General features: G+C 38.4%; 1 protein-coding gene across 6 annotated transcripts; it reads left to right on the forward strand.

The window, feature by feature from the left end:
• The first annotated feature begins 288 nt into the window (after positions 1–288).
• LOC122879779 (C-type lectin domain family 18 member A-like) lies at positions 289–12,552 on the forward strand. 6 transcript variants are annotated; one of them, XM_044204210.1, is made up of 13 exons: positions 313–657; positions 1,899–1,990; positions 3,669–3,740; positions 5,827–6,060; positions 6,191–6,288; positions 6,780–6,901; positions 7,337–7,465; positions 7,594–7,686; positions 7,965–8,071; positions 8,201–8,330; positions 8,482–8,578; positions 9,437–9,528; positions 12,333–12,552. In XM_044204210.1, exons 1-13 carry the CDS (start codon positions 534–536, stop codon positions 12,368–12,370), a joined length of 1,428 nt encoding a protein of 475 aa, XP_044060145.1. In that variant the 5' UTR covers positions 313–533; the 3' UTR covers positions 12,371–12,552. The 6 variants fall into 6 exon arrangements, 5 of the variants coding, with proteins under 5 accessions (XP_044060145.1, XP_044060150.1, XP_044060160.1 ...); XM_044204215.1 differs by having other exon boundaries at positions 320–657; positions 7,337–7,444; XM_044204225.1 differs by lacking the exon at positions 3,669–3,740 and having other exon boundaries at positions 322–657.
• Positions 12,553–20,950: the final 8,398 nt, after the last annotated feature.

The raw sequence follows: 20,950 nt of genomic DNA on the forward strand, positions 1-20,950 counted from the left end.
AATATATGAAACATTTTAATCTATTTCCAAAGTGTAAAATTTATTTTTAATGTATATTTTATTCTGTTTAACAAAACAGTAGTTGTACAGTATTGAACATATTTTTGCCCATAAATATTTCAACCTGAAACTTTCCCTTTCGTTCTTTTAGAAGGAGAGGTCAATCTGAACTTTCTATAATATCCTCTATGTGGCTGATGAGGACCTATTGTTCATTATTCCTTTTGCATGTTTGCTTCCACCTGCACTGCAAAAAGTGCAAGAATAAATTGGGGCATCTTTTAGCGTGGATTACTTTCCAAAACAGACGGATTAGAGTAATAGCCTAACGATCAAATGAAATATAAAAAAGTTAACGACATTCTACAGTAATTATACAGTCGGAGTAGTGAACGCTCTTTGAATAGAGACATGTGCTCTGCTGCAGCCCGGGGTGAAAGCTGGTGAAGAGAAAAGAGGGAGGAGAAGAGCAGGGAGGCAGGATAACTGAGAGCAAGTGGCCACTGTTGTTGGAGACACTTCTGGAGTTCACAATGGGGTCTGTAACAGCTTCCCGGTGTTTGGATCTGTTTGTCGTTTTGTCTCTGCTGCCTCCGTGTATCTACGCCAACCGGATTATCACAGACACACCGGACCTCCAGATGTCCACCACCACCGGTAAACACTTTAACTTGTGCACGAGTTAGGTGGCCTCGAGGGACAGTTTTCTAAAGAGACCTCGTAGTGCAGGATCACCTTCATCAACTTGCGCTCATTTTGACTGCTGAATATATTTAAATTCTTGATGTAAATTAAGTTACAGCAAGTCAGTCTAAGAGAATACAATTTTATAAGAGGAGGTTTTTATCCCATGCTTGCAATCAGGTGGCAATCCTTTAGGCTGTGTAGCTCAAGTGGGCATTCTTGTCCAAATCCATCTGGCAAAGCACCAACAGCCCAACTTTTCTGTCTTACTGTCTGCTGTGCTATACAGACGTTTGGCATCAGCTTAACAAATTACAATTTTGATGGGAGCCTACTTTGCCAAACACATGGCAATTAAGGGGAGATGAATCCCTACTCTTTGGTGAAATGTGCTCAGATGTAATAAGTAACTTAAGGGAGTAAAATAACTGAATTTGATGAATGACAGGTCAAAGTCTAGTCTAAAATGTTATTTATCCACAGTCCGCCCTTATATTAATGATTAAGGATTTCAAGCCCAATTTAATCTGAAATAGGGATTGCAAAGTAAGGCACATTGTTAACACTTTACTCTAGCCCCTTTATCTATAAGCAGTGTATAAATCAATAATAAATTGTTTACAACACATTATAATATAGTTTTAAATTTGATCAATCTTCAGCAATTATAACTTCTCCTATGAAGACACGTTTTATATAATTCCAACTGTGTTATACTGTCATTCATTATCCATTTACACCAGCATGTTTAGATATGTTTATGAATGCTAATAATATCCGGATAATTTTTCTTACCTTGGAATTATTAATGGGGAATGTAGTGATATAAGCTTAAATCATCCTGAGTTTGTATAATGTGAATATCATGTGTGTCTGTACATTAACAGATAATTAGGGCATTTTAAAATCAGTTTATAGGGATGCTTGTTGACTCAGTATATGACAAAAATTGTAAAAATATTGTTTGGAGTTTTGTGTGAGTTGAAATGCGAGTGAACCTGTAACTGACTGTATTAACCAGTGCTTCAACCTTACACACACACACACATACACACACACACACACACACACACACACACACACACACACACACACACACACACACACACACTCGCTCTGACACACACTCAAACATCCCGCCAACACATTTGCATTCCGTTGCCATAGCAACGGCAGTAGAGGTGTAGTAAATGAGCGTTTCTGTTTTCTTCCAGGGCTTGGGGTGAAGGAGCACTCGCAGATTGTTGTCCAGCACAATAGGCTGCGCAGCTGGGTCAAACCCATGGCAGCTAACATGCAAAAAATGGTTTGTGGCATCTATTGTCTGTTTCTTCAATGTGTGTTTGAATGGTATGAATGCTGTCGCCTAAATGTGAGTTTAAGGCAATTTAACATTATTGATTTGTTAACAGTCTGCACTCTTGTTAATAAAATAGAGGTAGTACACTGTCCACACTGCTCATTTTCACACCGAAGTTTGCAAAGAGTTACTGCTCTGTACTGTACAGACTCTGTCTCCCTGCATTAGTGGAAGACATTTTGCCACATGTTGCAAACTTAACCGATAAGCTTTTGAGTTCAAACAAGCTTGCATCTTCCAGTGCAAAGCCCAGATAAAAACAGTAATGATAATGATGATGGTGTCAGTTATTATCAGACATGGGTTTTGTAAGGGTGTGTTGATCTGGATGTGAGCCAACAGTTCTGAGAGGACAACAATAAGAGCAATCCAGAAACTTAGAGCTCTGTTTTTATTGTTTTTCTATCTAACTACACCAGGTACAGTAGCAACATAGTCACAGGCAAAGCACAACATCGCACACAAAGAACTTGATCAACAAAAAGTCTGTTTCTCTGACAACAACATCTATGACCAGGAAGGACACTTGAGAGTGTGACCATTTGCTTTGGTCCCTGTGCACTTATACAGTTCAAAAATATTCCTTTTTCAAAAGTGGAGTCACTAAACAAAGGCATGGATATAAAAGGTTTTTAGTTGAGCTGTCTTGCTCTGTAGTGCTGATAGTCTCAACAGTGTGAAATAGTAGTGTTAGTGCACCATTTGTTCTGCTCTGCTGCAGGCTGAGTGATAGTGTGGACAGTTAGAGCAAAGCCAAAATCAATTAGGTGTGCATAGTCTTGTGAGGGTCACACAACCAAATAACACCAATGAATCTTCTTTTTTTTTGACCAGAATAAGAATAAAACTAAGCAACATTTTTAATTTGTTAGTCTCTAAATACTAATGATGCTTATACAGAGCGATAAAACAGTTAGAGTCATAGTGAGGTGTTGCTGAATGTTCAGCAATTCTTAAAATGATTTTTTGACTCAGGTTTTTCTAATCCCACTCTCTGCAAAACACCCCAGCTAAATCCTCTTCCTATCTTATTCCATCTATTGCTTTGCTGTACAACGCTTATCTGCACAACTGTCTTGTCTGCATGTGATTATGACCAAGAGGTAACGATGGATTATGAGACTCACAATGCACAAGATATCCTCTGGGCCTAATATGAGATTTGTGCCAGGGAAAACTGTCACTTTGTCATAGATTACATCCTCAAAGCCACCCGCACAGACTGAGCCCCTTTCTTCGACTGCTCTTCAGCCTCCGAGAACTGTCCTCAACTGATAAGGCGGTAATGAGAAAAAGAGGATGTGGATAATCATTCTGCATTCACAACTCTGGTATTACAGGTAATTTCCCTGTGAAAACCCTCAGAGGAAGATTTGCTGAGCTGAAGAGGCATATTAAAGAGCTTTACTGATAAACGTTAAAAGGCTTAAAGCTGTGTTTGTGAATATCTGAATAAGGAGGTTTTTTTCCTCACAGAGGAACGAACCAGTAAATGTTGTGGTGAGATTGTGTTGAAGTGATTATAATATAGTCCTTTAGGCTTTGCTTTCAGGGTGAGATAAAATACTAATATTTTAGGAATGAATGATGCTCCTTTCTTTCTTACCCAATGCCCTATCTGCAGGTTTTCTTTGCGCTCTTGAAGCTAAGAAGTATTATGAGGTCATACTGTCGCCCTCAGAGACAGAAATTAAAGTTAAGTATTTATTTTTGATATGTAAATCATGACCTCTGTTTGTGAGATTGTATCTTATTAATCTCTCTCAGAACTTCTCAAACTCCAACACTTCATTTTGACGCAGCTAGGGTGAAAAAAACAGACCTGCAGAGCTTCACAGCAAAATATGGAACTTTATTAATTTAACTAATTCAGCATACAACAATATAGCAGTTGTTGATTGTGCCACAAAGATGGCAAAACAGAGTATAAACACACATATTTCTTTGTGAGACATTCAAATCCCTCAGCTGATATAACATGACATCCCTTAAAATGAAATGCCTTAGATGAAATATTGCCCGGTGACCTTATACCCCTCTGGTGGCATCAAAGTGCGAGCCGGTGACTTTGGAGCAGAGTGAACAATGAACTCAAGGGAGCTCAGCCTTTCTACACCACACATCAGTGTCATACCTCTGATGTCTAATTTCCAAACTCTGTCTAACCATACAGAAAAAGCAGTTGGACATTAGACATTAGATTAGATCATTGAGGTTCCATCTTTAAAAGACTGCACAGGCTGTGAAATGTGACAGGAAATACGAAGAGGATTCCCTCAATGTTCGTAGAATACAGGAAACTGTCACTTAAGATAAGACAACAGCTACAGACATTCAAGCTTTGCTTCTTTGACCTAAATGAGAGTCTAATTTATCAAGGGTACCACTTTCTAATAAGGCAACATTTACAAAAGGTTTATGCATAGTAACTAAACTTTTCTTATGATACATCCATGGTATTTATCATCAACATCTAGTTTAACATTAGCCCTGTGGAGCTGCAGGGTTCAGACACCCTTCAACAAAACTAAGTAATTCCTGAATGTACTGTAGGTTAACTAGTGCCTAACATTAGTAAGCCAGCTAAGAAGACCCAACATGTAAACACATTCTGCAGCGGTCTCTGGACGTGAATAAGTTGACGCTCAAAATGTGGAAGTAAAAGAGACTTACTGAGGGAACTGTACTGAAAAAGTAATTATATTACTGTAATAAGTAATGTGTTACTTCCCAATACTGCCTCTGATAAAGCCATTATTTTCAATTTATAAACCCATATTAAAGGATTTATTATTATTATTATTATTATTATTATTATTACTATTATCTACAAGAGAGTTTAAAATTGACCTGTCCTCTTAAGAGGTATAATAAATTAAAGATGTGGTAGTGAAAAAACAATAATCATTCAACTTCACTCATTTGTTTCATTTCATTCATTTATTATATTTTTTCATACTAAGCTTGAATCTGTAACTTTCCACATGTTGTTGCCTTTTCTAGTAGTGAGAGTACCTAAAGTGATGTTTGTACTACAGCAAATATGGCAGAGTGATTGTGGAAAGTTTATGTGGAAACCAGTTGTTAATTTGAATCAGCCACTGCAAATCTTGAAAAATGTGCCGCTTAGTGAAGCCAGTGTGATGAATATTTCTTGTTGGTAATTATTTATGTAATTGCTTATTAATTATTTGTTCTAGTAAATAATCAATTATTCATGTAGAATTAAAAGGCTTCACAATGCCTTCATATGTATCAGTTTGCAAAAATATGTAATGTGTTCGGGATGTCTGTTGGACGGCTGCTGGAAAAGTGCTACAAAAGTTTCATGGGCTTCTGACGGACATGGGGCAGCTGAGAGATGACCTGTGACAAGGCCGTCTGCCAACTTCAAATATTAATAATCAAATCTGACAGGACTGTACATGGTTATTATAATCTGAGGGTTTGTTGGACCCTAATACTGAAAACTATAGGGGAAGAGTTGAAAACCTTAGATTTTATCAAACAGATCTGCTTTTAAATAATTTAATCAAAAAACAGAGGAAGCTTCTGAAACACACAGATACAGTAAAGTAAATTTAACATCAGCTTCTTCTGACTATAGTCAGTGTGCTGATTAGCAGTAGAACTCCCCTGTGTGCATGCAAGATACTGCCAGAGAAGGCTTAAATATGTGTAGCAAAATTAAAATGTCCTAGTTTTTATTAATTTTTTTACTGTAATTGTAAAAAATGAAAGATGTGCAATGATATTATTTAATATTTTTATTGTCTTTATAGGAGTGGAATGAGAAATTGGCCTTACTTGCAAAGGAGAGAGCAGCATTGTGTCACACAGACCCCTCCCCTCAACACGCCTCATCTTTCAGTCACGTTGGCTGGAACACACATCTTTCTGCTTATGGTGTCACCTCATTTTCTGACGTCATTCACACTTGGTTTGAGGAGGGGACAGATTTTCTCTACTTGAGTGGGCAATGTAGAGAGAACGCCACCTGTCAACACTATACGCAGGTATTAACAAGCAGATATAAACTGTACCTATGTTTATGTGAAGTCGTACTTTTACAGACACCTCATAGATATTTGTATTTGTGTTTAAAAGTGCTGATGTAGTGTGTCTCAACTATCTGTTGTTGTGTAGTTGGTGTGGGCCACTTCCAGTAACGTGGGCTGCGCCAGCCAGCTGTGTCTGAGAGGAGGAGACCTCTGGGAGCTATTTGTCTGTGCATATTACCCTGGGTAACAATTACAAAAAATTTAAATGTTAAATGAATCTGAGAACAACATGGTTAAAAAAAGCTAATTAATTAATACATTTTAAATAAATACAGACTATCTGCAATCCAGCTCATTATGCTGTTAAAAAAACAGCAATATTGATATGAAAGGTTGTTGCAAGTCCCTGCATGTAGAAAAAAACAGTTAATGATTACAGTTAAGACTTTATCTACTGCATTATGATCCACATTTACTTTATTTCACTCAGTATTAGTACTGCTTTCCAGGGAGTCCTTGGTACATATATTAAAAAGAAAACATTACGTGAAACTACCTGCATGAAGGTCTCAGAATGTGATTATTCTAAAATCAAGTCCGTGTTCTGTGTGGAGATTTTATTGGACATTTTGAACATTAATATGGTTTTAGCCCCCCTACCACTCCTCCAGATCTTGTCCGATTGTGTGTCTCTTAGAATATGTGTTCTGCAATATATATTTGTGTTGCTGTAGGGGTAACTGGGAGGTGAATGGATGGCTGGTGATGCCCTATAAGATGGGGCTGTACTGCTCTCTCTGCACCTCTTCCATGTCTGGCTGCTTTAAACTGTGGGACCATGTAGGTGGATTATGTGGTAAGACAATATATATATAGGTTGCTACAGAAGCAAACTTTGCTGTCATTTGACATTCAAAATATATTTCTGAGGGAGCTCTTTGATATAAGATTTAATGGGTTTCATTAGGGCATTCCACATGGAATTGAAACAGACATGCATGTCATTATCATAGTATTTTTAAAAGGATTAAAATGGAATTTTCAATTTTCTACTACTATTACCTCTACTGTGGTTATTTCCATTATATGCTCTTCAAGGCCATTTCGGCACATCTACCATCAGTGTCATGTTTAGTGATAGGTAGCAATGCAAATTAAGCCCAAATCACAAAGATCACAGCTGATTTGGAAAAAAATGACCAGATGTACAATTTCCAGATGTGCAACGTACATGTTTGTGCTTGCGTTTATGTGTGTGTGTTTGTTGGTGTGCATGTGCATTTTTTATCAGAGATTCCAAGGAATCCGTGTCGTATGAGCTGTGGTCAGCATGGCCATCTTAACATCTCATCCTGCAAGTGCAAGTGTGACCCTGGCTTCACCGGACGCCTCTGTCAGGGTACCAGCATCAACATCAAGTGTAGTAGCATCTAGATAATATACATATTGGTATCAGGCCTCATTAAATGAGTCTGTTCTCTATATGTTAGTATTTTAATATTCAAAGTAGAGAGGCAGATTTCACTGTATCAAGTGTTTGTTTTTCAGTGCGGTGCAGTGTGCAGTGTGTACACGGTCGTTTCAAAGAAGAAGAATGCTCTTGTTTGTGTGATCTTGGCTATGGTGGTGCTGAGTGTGCAGGTAAGTGCAGTGTGCTTTGCCTCTTTCTTGCTACATTCTATATTTATCTTTAAGGGATGCCGAGTCTGGTGACATGATGAAAACAACAAAATTATTTTGAGTTGATTTAGGTTTTATTTATTAATTTCCTTGAACATAATTCTGCAAATTGAATCCACATTTACAATTGTATTGCCTCAAAAGATTACAATATATTTAAGTTTGTTCCGTGAACCTGAGCCATGGTGGATGGTCAGTATCATTATTGTTCTTTTCAGTTGAATCTTGTCTTCCAACAGAGAAAGTGCAGTTTCCCTTTCACAGCTGTGATGTGATGATAGATGGTGATTGCTTCATGGTGTCTTCAGAAGCCGACACCTACTATGGAGCCAAGAGTCACTGTCAGGTGAGAGACAGGTGTGTGTTGCTCACTGAGAGAGTGAGACAAGCGCTACAGCCATAGTACATCATAGAAATCTATATAAGGACTTTCATTCTGCTTTCAATTTGGCCTTTTTTTTGTTTAAACCACCAGGAACGAGGGGGTATTCTAGCTCACATCCACAATCAGAAGGTTCAGGACATCCTGGCGTTTTATCTCAGTCAGCTGGAGACAAGCAACGAGGTCACCAACACTGACTTTGAGACAAGAAACTTCTGGATTGGTACAGTCGTTTAACTGGGTCATCCAAATAAATGTTTTCTAACACCACCATATTAGGTGGCAGACTACGCTGTCGTTTGGACCAGATGTACTGCCAGGTGGAGGTTGTGGAGATGCTGCACGGATAAAACAGCAATGTTTTTGCTCCACAGGTTTGACATATAAGCCTCTGAAAGACTCATTTCGCTGGGACACAGGAGAGATCCCCAGATACAGCAGCTTTGCCTTTGGGCAACCTGACAACCAAGGGTAAGAGACACATTTACTAACAGACATTAGCTACTGTAGAGTACATCATAAACAGAGACGGCCTAGTGCAATGAAGCTAAACAAACAGACAAGCACATGAAAAACAGATCATCTGAAAGGAAGAAAATTACTTTTTTGGTTGGAGCTCAGGCTTTTTTTAATCTGTAGATGTGTCTACATATGTACAATATGTATGTCTTAAAAATTATTGCAAGAGATTACTGTAGTTGGGTCAATCAATTGTTTTCATCTCTGAAACAAAATCCAACTTTTAAATAGCACTTAAAATTACATTATCCACCAAGGGTGTCTCAAATAAATGACATTGTTATATATGAACTAAACAGAAGACAGTGATGTTGGCTGACCTGCAACCTTCACCCTGACCACTAGATGTCTCTCTCTTTCTGTGTCTCACTCACTCCATTCCTCTGATCTATCTATCTATCTATCTATCTATCTATCTATCTATCTATCTATCTATCTATCTATCTATCTATCTATCTATCTATCTATCTATCTATCTATCTATCTATCTATCTAAACAGCTATTATATCTGGAAGCAATAACTAGTTCTATATAAACTATAAAACTAGTTATTATATCAGTAATTACTAGTTTTAATCATATAGTCATGTGTAAATGTAATACAGTAAATTACATTACAATAAAAATTGCAGCGTCCTCTGCTGGTTCCTCTGCTTCATACCGCTTCATTAGAAATTCAAACAAACAAAACTGGTCTGAAAAAGTTTCAAAGGTTTTTTCCCCTTCAACTTTAAAGTAAACCTTTCTAATTGGCAGCTCAAAAAACCTCAGCATACAGAGTCACTTACTCCTTCTCTTTCTCTGTCTAGCTTTGGAAACTGCGTGGAGCTGCAGGCATCAAGTGGCTTTAATTGGAACGACCAGCGCTGTAAAGCGCAGAACCGATACATTTGCCTACATGGTAAGTCTCCTTTTGGGAGAGGGCGGATGAAAGTGCTGAGAGGTAAAAGTAAAGTTCTCTTTTATACAAAATGACCACCCACTGTGATCTGTTGGACTTTCCTGCTAACCACTGAGTCACTGCGTCGCCCTACAAATGTGAGGTGAGGAATATAAGACTTGCCATTGTTGACATACTTTGGGCACAAAACCAAATAGCTGATCACTGATAGCATTGCTTTTTATCTTGCCTCTGAAAACTATACACATTTGGCTGCACTTCTTCAACTGCAGCAGCATGTCCACAGATGACTTGCAAGGGAGACTGGCTTGTCCTCTCATATTTCCCCCAAAACTTGCCATGTTACTTTCTGTCCTGCTCCAACTGTTTCACTGCAAAAAACCCCACCAGGCTCTGGACTTTATGGTGAAACAGGCCTGTCTCTTCAAAACTATGGCGCAATTAGAACAGGATTTATTGCAGGTGATATGTGTGTCTCTTGACAAAAAAATTCCTTTGCCTGAGTATGATTGGTGGTGGTGGTAACTGGCCATTCTGGGAAAGTGTCTCCCAGATGGTACTGGGAATGGGCTCCTGCCATCACTGCAGAGGGGACCTGGAAGGTGGCTGACTTGAGAAAATATGTGGGTGTTTACTAGAAGTGGTTTTTTGAGCTTTTTTATTTTTACTTTATGAGACTTAGCCGTGAAGTAAATGTGAAGGCCAGAAACCCTAAACAGTGAACTAAAAGTGGCTCAAATCGGTGAGCTGCAGACTCTGTGTTTAATATAAAAAATAGCATTACCTATTTCACAGCCTCTGTCACTGATAATCACAGCAGGGTGAAGTGTAAAATGTTAATCCAGTGTGTCCATTAATGATGTGAACACAACATTGAAATCTCTGTGTGGTCCTGCCTACACATTTAAACACGGCACTCAGTCTAAATCAATGGCACTCAGTGCTCACCATCAAGAGCCTTTGAACAATCAATATACGTCAGCTCCACAAAGTCCTGCAGTGTTTAGACACATATACCACTTACATTGATTGTAAGGAATGAGATGGTGGCAGATGTTTAGTTTTGCCCACTTGTTTGTGTCTTTTCAAGATGTTGGTGTGTAATCTGGTATTGATCACTCATAGCTGAAAGAGTGATCTGCTCTGAATGTGGTCAACGTTGCTAGGACAGCATTTTTACAACCTGCTTTTTTGAAGACTTCTTAACTGTTGTGCGGTGTTTGTATTTTTGTCATTCACCCAATGTTCGTGGGTCTGGTGGACCCACAACATTAGTAGGGTTTTAAAACAATAAAACCATAACAATTTTTGTAAAAATACTTAGATGTTGACTTAAGCAATAGACAGCATATATGGTTAAAATTTGCCATTTACCACTGCAAGATCAGATTTATTAATAAAAATGCTCTTAGTTTTTGTGATACAATGTGATCTTTGTAAAAAAAATCTATTATAATCAAGACGGTGGAATAAATCATGTTTATCTTGAACATACAAATGAAAGGTTTTTTAAAATCAATAATGATGTTTATTGCTTTGAACTGAACAAATGGAAAGACTAATTTTGCATGCAGTCTTAAATTAATGAACACAAATTCATGCTGGTCTACACACCACATGACTGGCAGATTTGTACTGCACACACACATGCAACAATATCATTAACACTTACTCCACTCAGGGTTCAATGGGTAGGGTTTCTTCTTTTGCAACTGTAGCCAGTCACCAGCTTGTCTAAATTGTCTACCCCTCCTTTTGTAGCATTGTAATCCATTATGATTTCTGGTCTTTGATGCTCCTGGTCATAGATTCTCCCATCCCTATGCAGCATACTCATGAGTACCAGATTTTTGTCTTTCTTTGGCATTTGGACACCAGGGATGTGTCGGCTGTCTACTCAGCAACTGAGGTGGGAGCTCTGGCTTCTTTTTTCATTGTGTTCTTACCATCGTTAGCTTCCTCTTGAGGAATCCAGGACCCACACACCACATATGTAATGTAAATGTGTACAGTGTGCATGTGTTCTTTTACACGTTCTTCACAGAAAATTAGCCCAGGCCAATGAGTTTCACGTTGAAAAAATGTTATACAATTTTTCTTTTAGTGAACATTGAAAATGGGTCCCACAGACCTGAACACCACACAAGAGCTAACGTCTATCTCTTTGTAGTTTGTGTTGTAAAGCAGTAGATCATGAGAGGGTTTGAGAGACTGATTAGATCTGCGGTAAATAAGCTACTGCAGAGGTCATTGACAATGCTAAATTTATGTGACTATTCTTCAGTCAGTCATTTTCCCACCTTTCCTCTCATAATAAAAGCACAATTTCACTGAAGCAACAAAGAGTGAAATGCATAAATTTAGCTGATTAAAAGCATGCAGAGCTCTCCACCCCATCAGAGTAATTTCCAGCCTTCATTGCTGTGTTGTGTTAATTGGTAATAAAATGATAAGTGAATATTACACAGCCTGAGGCAGACACTAAGCTATGTTTCTCCAGAGTACTGTCTGTGCGCGTGTGTGTGTGTGTGTGTGTGTGTGTGTGTGTTTGTTTCCATATGCATGAAAAGGAGTCTACAGTTTTGGTCTCTTATGTCATGTTTTACATTATTAACAGTTTCTTCACAGTCACGTTTGACCAGAAATTAAGGATAACTGGGGATTTATGATACAAACCACATTTTTTTCCCACTTATTTAACAGTTTTTCCTTTTTTTTTACAGTGCTTTTGTACTCAACGTGCTATATTTCGTACATATTTTCATTGTTTATATAATGTGTGTGTGTTTGTGTGTATTTTACAGCTGCAGAGAACATTGTCCGGTGGGAAGAAGGCAGGTGACCTGGATTTCTCAAAGGGGTGAAACTAGGTGTGCAGTACGGTGGTTGGGACAATGGCCACTGTTGTTGGTATATGTTTTGTCAATCATTGTACATGTAGTTTAGATGTACTGTATATACTGATATACTGTACATGTTTGAATGTTTAATGCAAATGTTTCATTATTAAATGGGTGTATGTTACTTAGAAAATACATTGTTTCATTCTTTGCACATATCCTGAGCAGTGAGCAGCTTCAGTGGGAATGAAAAGGCTGACATTCACTGCCATACATCCCTCCTCTTTTCTTTTGTATCTTAACCCTCATGTGACATTGAAATTGATTTGGTCTGCCATCATTAAAGGATGTTTCAGCTCTCTTAATGCTGCTTGGAGGAGTGAGGAGAAAGAAAAGAGAAGGTTCCTACAGTTATGATGGTGGGCTGTCTTGAAACCACGTCATTTGTCAAAGAACAGCGGGGACCAGACAAATAACAGCAGCACTAAAGCAACACTAAAGCAAAGAACTAGATAATTAAAGCTCAGATGTCCTGTACAATTTGGATAAGTACAAGCAACAATGCCCCATGGTGCACAGGTATGCACAAATATGTATGTGCACATAAGTAGTAATCTGTCACTTTGATGAACCAGGTTGTAGAATTATAAATCTAAATCTAGGATTTGTTTTCAGTTTATCAGACTTTTTCAGAGCAGACAATTCTAATGCACAGATAAATATATGCAAAGGACACATCATGGAAAGCAATATGTATCATTTACATTTTATGTCTTAAGCCATGCTAGCGACATGGCTCTAGGGATTTGAGGTTTTGAGTGACAAATATTGGATGGATTGAAATGAAAATTGGTTTAGACATTCATGTTCTGCTTAGGATAAATTGTAATAAATTTGATGATCCCTTGTATTAATGTTGAGGACCCGTGTAATAACTTTGAGGATCCTCAGCCTTCATACCTGGCTCCAGTCTGTCTGCAGTACCCATGACATTGGTTTTATTCACAATTGTAACTTATTCTAGGATGTTCTTCCCTGTTTGCACGAGAAGGTCTTCATCCAAACAAGTCAGGTAGTCGCATGCTGGTGGCTAACCTGCAGCATGCTGTACTGTCCTCCTCACATAATTGACTATTTACATCACCTGTCTCCCCTTGGTCTTCTTCTTTCTCTTATCTGCCCACCAAAAACAGCCAATTCCTATGGTAGTTTCGCATAGGTCCTTAATACGAAACAGACACAGCCGACACAGCAATAGTAATAAAGATCCGGGCCAGAACCCTACCTCCAGTTCTAACCCAGCACAGTCTTTTTAAGATGGCTCTTCTCAATGTAAGATCCCTCTCTAACAAAAAAATATTTTAAATGATTTTATCTCTTCTACTGATTTAGATTTCCTGTTTTTAACAGAATCCTGGTTACATCCTGGTGATCACAGTCAGCTTGCTGAATTGTGTCCTCCAGATTGGTCGTGCCCATGTTTAAACTTGGTAGCCCACTTCCGGTCACCTTTGCTATTATTTATCATCCCACCTAAACCTATTTTAAATTATGATTATGAATTGTTCTTTGTGGTGATTTTAATATTGCTGATATGTTGATGAGTCTTCTAATGCCCTTGCTGCTGATATTTCAAACATCGCTAACTCTTTTAACTTTCAACAACATGCGTCTGGCCAAACTCATTCCCCTGGCCACACTTTAGACCTAGTCATTAGTCTGGGTCTGAGAATACCATCTGTGGAAATCAGGGACATGCTTGTATCTGGATCACCTCTGCATTGTTTTTAATTGTAAATTACAGGCTGCTAGTGCTGAATTATCCCGCTCTAAGTACACATGTGTCCTTAATGAGCATAGTGCCTCTAAATTGTGTACACTATTCAATTCTACTGGCAATGTGTTGATTCCTCCAGCACAAACGATTTGGTTGATTCTTTTAACTACCTGTGTTCTTCAACCTTAGATCTCATTGCTCCTCTGAAAAATGACTGAATGATTCGAAGCTGTAAAAGGAAATGCAGTAGAGCAGAACGCAGATGGAAGAAATCAGGTCCACTTTGTGGCTATGAAAGCGTTATTACTCTTTTATAATGGGATGGTGAAAGATGCACAAACATGCCATTTCTCTGCACTTATTTCTGCCCATCAGCACAACCCCAGAATCCTATTTGAGACTATGGATCAGTTAGCCCTGCCCTCAGGTCTGCCCAATAGTTTCCAAGATGGCCCAGTAATCAGAGAGAGATGATGTCTGTGTGTTCCTTCCTGAGGGCAGGGCTTATGTACACAGAGTAGCTTAAATTTCTAGTTCCCGTCCCATTTTTGGACAATTGAGAATGACTTCCGGATGGGAGCCGAAACGTCTTGATTCTGAAAACAGTGTCCAGATGACTACGACTGAAACCTTTTCTTTGAAAAGTTCCAATCTGGTTTTTGTCAGCACCGCAGCACTGAGTTCTTAAAGTAACTAATGACCTTTTATGCTATTGATCATGGCATTCTTCTGGATTCTTCTGAGGCACTGGGTGGGCACTAAACTGGTTCTCATCTTACTTTCCCAATAGGAAATTCTGTGTCACCATTAATAACGTTTGGCGTTTTCGTTTTACCAAATCAATTATGGTGTCTCTCAAGGTTCAATTCTGGGACCAATACTGTTCTCCTTATATATGCTCCCCTTGGATGATGTCATCCATAGTCACAGGATTTCTTTTCATTGCTATGCAGATGACACACAGTTGTACCTCCCTGTGAAGCCCACTGACCTTGGTACACTGAGTTCTCTGCAGGGCTGCCTATCTGACATAAAAAACTGGATGGCGATACATTTTCTTCAGCTCAACTCAAATAAAACAGGAATCTTTGTTTTTGGGCCCCAACATTTCACTAAACAAATACTGCCAATTACTAGTTACCCATCAAGCCTGTTGCAAGAAATCTTGGTGTCCTTTTTGATATCAATTTATGTTTTGAGCAACATGTCACTAAGCTTGTCCAGTCATGTTTTTATCACCTTAGAAATATTGCAAAAATATGATCTATTTTACATTTTAGTGATGCAGAAACTGTTGTACATGCTTTTATCTCCTCATGCCTTTATTATTGTGACAGCCTGTTCACTTGTCTTAATCAAAAAACTTGGAAACAACTGCAGACTGTACAGAACGCTGCTAGGCTTTTACCCAGGACCAAGAGGTCACATCACACCTGTTTTAACCTCTTTACATTGGCTCCCTGTTTGTTTTAGGATTGATTTTAAGATCTTATTGATTACTTTTAAGGCTTTTCATGGCCTGGCTCCAGATTATATTTTAGATCTTTTAATCCCTTATGAACCTTCACGTAGATTGAGATCTTCAAGTAGGGGTCTTCTGTCGCTTACTGAGTCCAGGATGAATACAAAGGGGGACAGAGATTTTGCCATCATGGGCCCCGAGGCTCTGGAACTTGCCCGAAGAAATCAGGTTGTCTGAGTCAATGTCTTCTTTTATTCTCTTCTCAAAACGCATTTTTATCGGAAAGCATATCCTGATCTTACCTGAGCTGTCTGTTTACTTTATTGGTTTTTATGTATTTTATCATTCACTGTGTTATTTTATTTCTCTCACTGTGAAGCACTTTGTACTTTGTTTTGATAAGTAAATATTATTATATATTATTATTATTAAAGATCCCATTAAGTCAAAATCAATGTTTAAGTCATTTTATCACATATGTCTTGTGCTATACATCACCTATACGTCAGTATTTGGCCCAACAATGACCAAAAAAGTAATTTTGTAGGTAATCGCCGGTATTCTTAATGGTATTTTAGAGTTTGAAATGTTGATGACTCATCCTGCACTTGGGGGCATATACTAATTTCACGACTAATGCTTTATAACGCCGCCAGAGCAGAGTGTTTCTGGGGGCCGGTCCTCACTGATTACTGTACAAAAACACAACTTTATCTTTATACACTGATTTGGGTGAAACTGGATCATATTATATGGAGAAACTATTTAATGGTTTTTCCTCTGTCCTATGTCCTCCGGCTGCTCAGCTTCAACTCTCTGTGATTTACAGAGTTTTCTTTACTGTTGCTAAAGTAGCTAGCACCTAACAGCTGTTAACTGTATCTGCCGTCAGTGGGCAACGGAACCAGGCTCAGCAGCCTCCCAGTGAACACGGCCAGACCTGGACCAAAACACAGTCTCCGAGACCGACAGGGAATACAGTACTGAGGTCATTTACAGAGTTTCCTGGTGGAAAGATAGTTTTACTTGTTTCTAAAGTAGCTAACCGCTAACTGCCATTAGCTCAGTTAGTCGTGCAGCTAGCTGACTCAGCCTTGGGTTGCCAGGAGCCAAACCAGGCAAGAAAACCACCTCGGTACTGTATTCCTGTCGTCAAACTGGCCTCTCTCTGTCTCTTAGGCTGTGTTCAGTTCCTGTCCCGCTGTGTTCATTAGGAGCTCCCAGTCCAGGAAGAGTCAGCTATTGACCGCTAATGCTGTACGGCGGGGGAGTTAGTGTAATGCACATTCAGCGCTATTGGCTACTGTAAACGGCAATCAATATCTGCAACAAGTCCCTCCCTAGCTGCCTGTTTTTACAGGAAACATGTAAATATGCAGAAGCAAATATCACTCCGCTAGCTGTTTCATGGGAACTTTAACTTTTCATCAAGTGCCATCATCAGGTCAAAATTCAAATTTGTCCAATACTTTCGTTTATGACCAAATACCTGCAAAACTAATGACATTTCCATCAGCCTCAGCTGTAATCTGTTTTCGTGCTATTTAGTGCTAATTTAGCAAATGCTAGCATGCTAACATGCTTAACTATGATGCCAAACCTTGTAAATATTACCTGCTTCACATCAGCATGTTAGCATTTAGCTCAAAGCAGGGCTGTGCCTAACTACAGCCTCACAGAGCCACTAACACGGCTGTAGACTCTTAGTCTTGTTATTTGACACTTTTAACCTGAGTAACTTTCAGAAACTGCAAAAGTAGAATGAGCTTCAGTCCCTCTAATAATGCTCTGACCCCCAGAAAATATTCCTTTGACTCTAAAATAATAATGTAAAAGAGAAATGTATTTTTAAAGATAGAGAATGGATAAGAGCAGTTACAGCAGGAGATTGGATTTAGTTGGGAGCGCATGTGAATTATTTCTTGAAGAGATGAGTTGTTATGTCACCTGTGTTACCTGTCATACCAGTATAGTTGGCATAATACATATACCATATAGGTATCAGAGAAAAAAGGCATTCAGTGAACAAAATGCCCTATACAGAGGGCTTCATTTTTAAAGAGACCTGATTTCTCTCTCTGATCTCCTACAATTTAATAATCATAAGAAGTTGACAACAAAGTGGGATTTAAATGTATGATTTGAGAAAAACATAAGGTATTTAAAATAATTTCCTGACTAGAGCTGTGCAAATAATTACAGATCATCATATGAGGCAGCAGTTCATGTATTCACAAGTAAAATGATCTTGGAAAGGAAAAGCAAACTGTGACTGAGCTTACAAAAATAGTTACATTTGCTTTATTTTAAAAATAATATCTAGTGTGTCTAAATTCTGATCCAAATAATCATGAATCAATTTGCTTAAAGCACCTTCAGCACCTTGGACAGCGAATGTTTCTGTTGCAGTTATCAACATTATGACTATCTTGTGAAAGAATTGAAATGGAAATGTCCCAAAAGTTAAAATAGTGTTGCTCATGCCATTTAGTACTTCAGACACAACACACACTTAACCAATTAAATTACTGGGATGTATCAGGTATGCTGAGGGTGCCTTCAGTCTAAGGGTAAATCTGAAGCTGAAGGGAGGCAGTAGATTCACTTGACCGCTGTCAGAATAAAACACATCAAATCAACAAACATATCCCTCAAAGGTGCTTAATGTATTTCTGTTGCTGATTTGCCCACAGTGCTCACTAACACTGTGACTCAGCAGCTGGCAACGAAACTGAGTCTGTCTGTATTTAGAGGCCACAAGTTACTGACTCCTGAGGAGAGAGGAGAGAAAGAGGAGACAAAATGTAATAACAGATTAACAATGCTGAGCGTGAAAGTAAAAGTTAAAACAGTGAAATATGAATTAATAAAATCAACAAAGAGAATTACTGTAAGAGATAAAGTGTAAATTGGTTAAATTGTTTACCTTATACAGTTGTTTACCTTTACATACAGTAAATTGTTTCTTGATCTGCTGCAGTCTGAATAGAAAACTGTATTCAATTTCATTTGATCTTAGCAATTCACTTACAGCAAGGAGCATCTATATTTTGGAATTTAATATTTTAACAAGGGTTAGAAACTATATATGACATCATTATGTCCCATTTCCCTAAACAAACCTTTCAACCTTAGATAAAAATAATAAGAAATTAATATATTTTGTAATATGCTAAACATTTAATTCAATCATTCAATGAGAAATTATGTTTAGTTAGTATGTTGTTTTTGTATATTCATTTTTTACAATGTGGTAAATATAGTAAATGTGTGAAGTAATTATAGAGGATTCAAACCTGATACTTCCACTGAACAAGAGATGTGTTACCATTACACACCACAGTAGGTGTGAGTGTGCGTGCATGGATCAGGTCAGTGAATGTTGAATGGAGGCCCTGAGGTCATGCTGCCCTCTCAGTTAACAGAGAAAGATCCTGCTAGATGGTAGGTATTGATACCCTCAGAGGGAAGAGAGGGATAAAGGCTGCATAATGGGGTCAGACTGCTGTGCAGAGCTGCAGTGAAATGGTGCAAATGAACAAAACAGGGATGAGGTCACAGGGTTAATCAGCTGGGAGCAAGAGGAGCAAACCAACATCTTAATTTTCTTTCAGCTCTAAGATCTTTCCACTTTAAGCAACACATTTTATACTTTTCCTCTGCAAACCAAGTATACAGTACCTCTATTTAGTGCTTAAAGTGATCTTCCTCAGACATCTTTTCGACAACAACTGTTGCATGTACCTGGCTCACACTGCATTCACAGTCTGATCCCCTGGACAGAATAATTCAATATATTGGAAAATATGTTTATTAACTTTCTTCTTAGTCAAGAAGATCGACACCACTCTCTCTTTTCGGTAAATATGAGGCTACAGCCAGTTAGCTTAGCTTAGTTTAGCTTAGCCTAACTGGTTGCAGGGCAAAAAAGCTAGCCTGGCTCTGTCCAAAGGTAAGTAGAATCTGCCTACCAGCACCTCTAAAGCTCACTAATTAACATGTTATATTTTGCTTGTTTAATCTGTACTCATTTACTCACTGCGTTTAGGTGCACAGCTATGCAGCGAGTTAAACACACTTCCAATAAAGGTTGAAGACAGGAGTTGGCCTTTGAGGTTTTTACTTGAAGCAATTGTGAAACTGTGAAAACAGTATTGGACAACAAATTCAATGATAGTGATTACAAATCAGAAAACGTTGAGATTCCATAAACAAGAGTTAGACCAAAAGGTATTGTTAGCGTAGAGTTAGCTAATACGGTAACAAGGAAACTGGATTCACTAAAGTAGGCCTATAGACTGTCAAATTAGTTACATTTTGCTTCATGTAAGAAGAAATAAAATATCACTTTAAGTTCTCACAGGAACTAGAGCACAGTAATTCATCTTGTAAACATACAGAGTCCACAAGAGTAAAAGTAAAATAAAATAAAAAATACATAACTTAGCCCAGCATTAAGTCAACAGTTAGTTTCTTAGAATGTTGCATTAGCAACACATTAGCTCCAGATAGCTATTAGTGGCTAACTTGGTTAGCAGTAAACTGATCATAAAAAAGACGGTGTAGTCCCTCATTCGTCCAGGAGTGTTCTATCGTAGATTCTCAATTGAGAATGACTTCCGGATGGGAGCCGAAACGTCTTGATTCTGAAAACAGTGTCCAGATGACTACAACTGAAACCTTTTTTACGATGATCATAAAAAACTAAATTCTACCAAAATGTAAACAAACACTACCAAACTATAAATAAACAATCACGAGACAGCTGTAATACTAAAGATAATGCTCCAACAAGGGCATTTGGTGATTAGATAAAAGATGCCTGTGAATATTTGCTTGGACACAGATCTGACAAAATGGTGGATGTAATGATGTCAGTCATAGAACTGTGCCAGTAGGGGTTGCTGGTTTCCGCTCCCGACACAGCACTGAGACTGCTCTGGTCAAGGTCACCATGACCTACTGCTTGCAGCCAACACTAGCTTGTACTCCATTTTAATTCTCAGACCTCAGCTTAGCCTTTGACTCAGTGGATCATGATATCTTAATCAACTGTCTGAAGAACTACATTGGTATTAGTGGTGTGACTCTGGATTAGTTTATCTCCTATCTGTCAATCAGGTCCTTCTCTGAAGTGCTTGGAGATGCCTCCTCCTCTCATGCTCCTATATTTTGTGGGGTCCCCCAGGGATCTATTTTGGGTCCCCTCCTGTTTACCATATACATGCTAACCCTTGGTCAAATCATGCACAGTCATGACATTGACTTCCATTGCTACGCAGATGACACCCAAATGTATGTCCCAATAAAGCCTGGTACCACGGATGCATCCTGTATTATGTA

This window comes from Siniperca chuatsi, linkage group LG1 (genome assembly GCF_020085105.1).
Source record: "Siniperca chuatsi isolate FFG_IHB_CAS linkage group LG1, ASM2008510v1, whole genome shotgun sequence".
In the NCBI taxonomy this organism is placed as follows: Eukaryota; Metazoa; Chordata; class Actinopteri; order Centrarchiformes; family Sinipercidae; genus Siniperca; species Siniperca chuatsi.

Coding starts and splice junctions, on each gene's coding strand:
- LOC122879779 (XM_044204210.1), top strand. CDS start 534: ATGGGGTCTGTAACAGCTTCCCGGTGTTTGGATCTGTTTGTCGTTTTG. Junction 8,072..8,200: donor GAGCCAAGAGTCACTGTCAG/GTGAGAGACAGG, acceptor TTAAACCACCAG/GAACGAGGGGGTATTCTAGC. Junction 9,529..12,332: donor CCGATACATTTGCCTACATG/GTAAGTCTCCTT, acceptor TGTATTTTACAG/CTGCAGAGAACATTGTCCGG.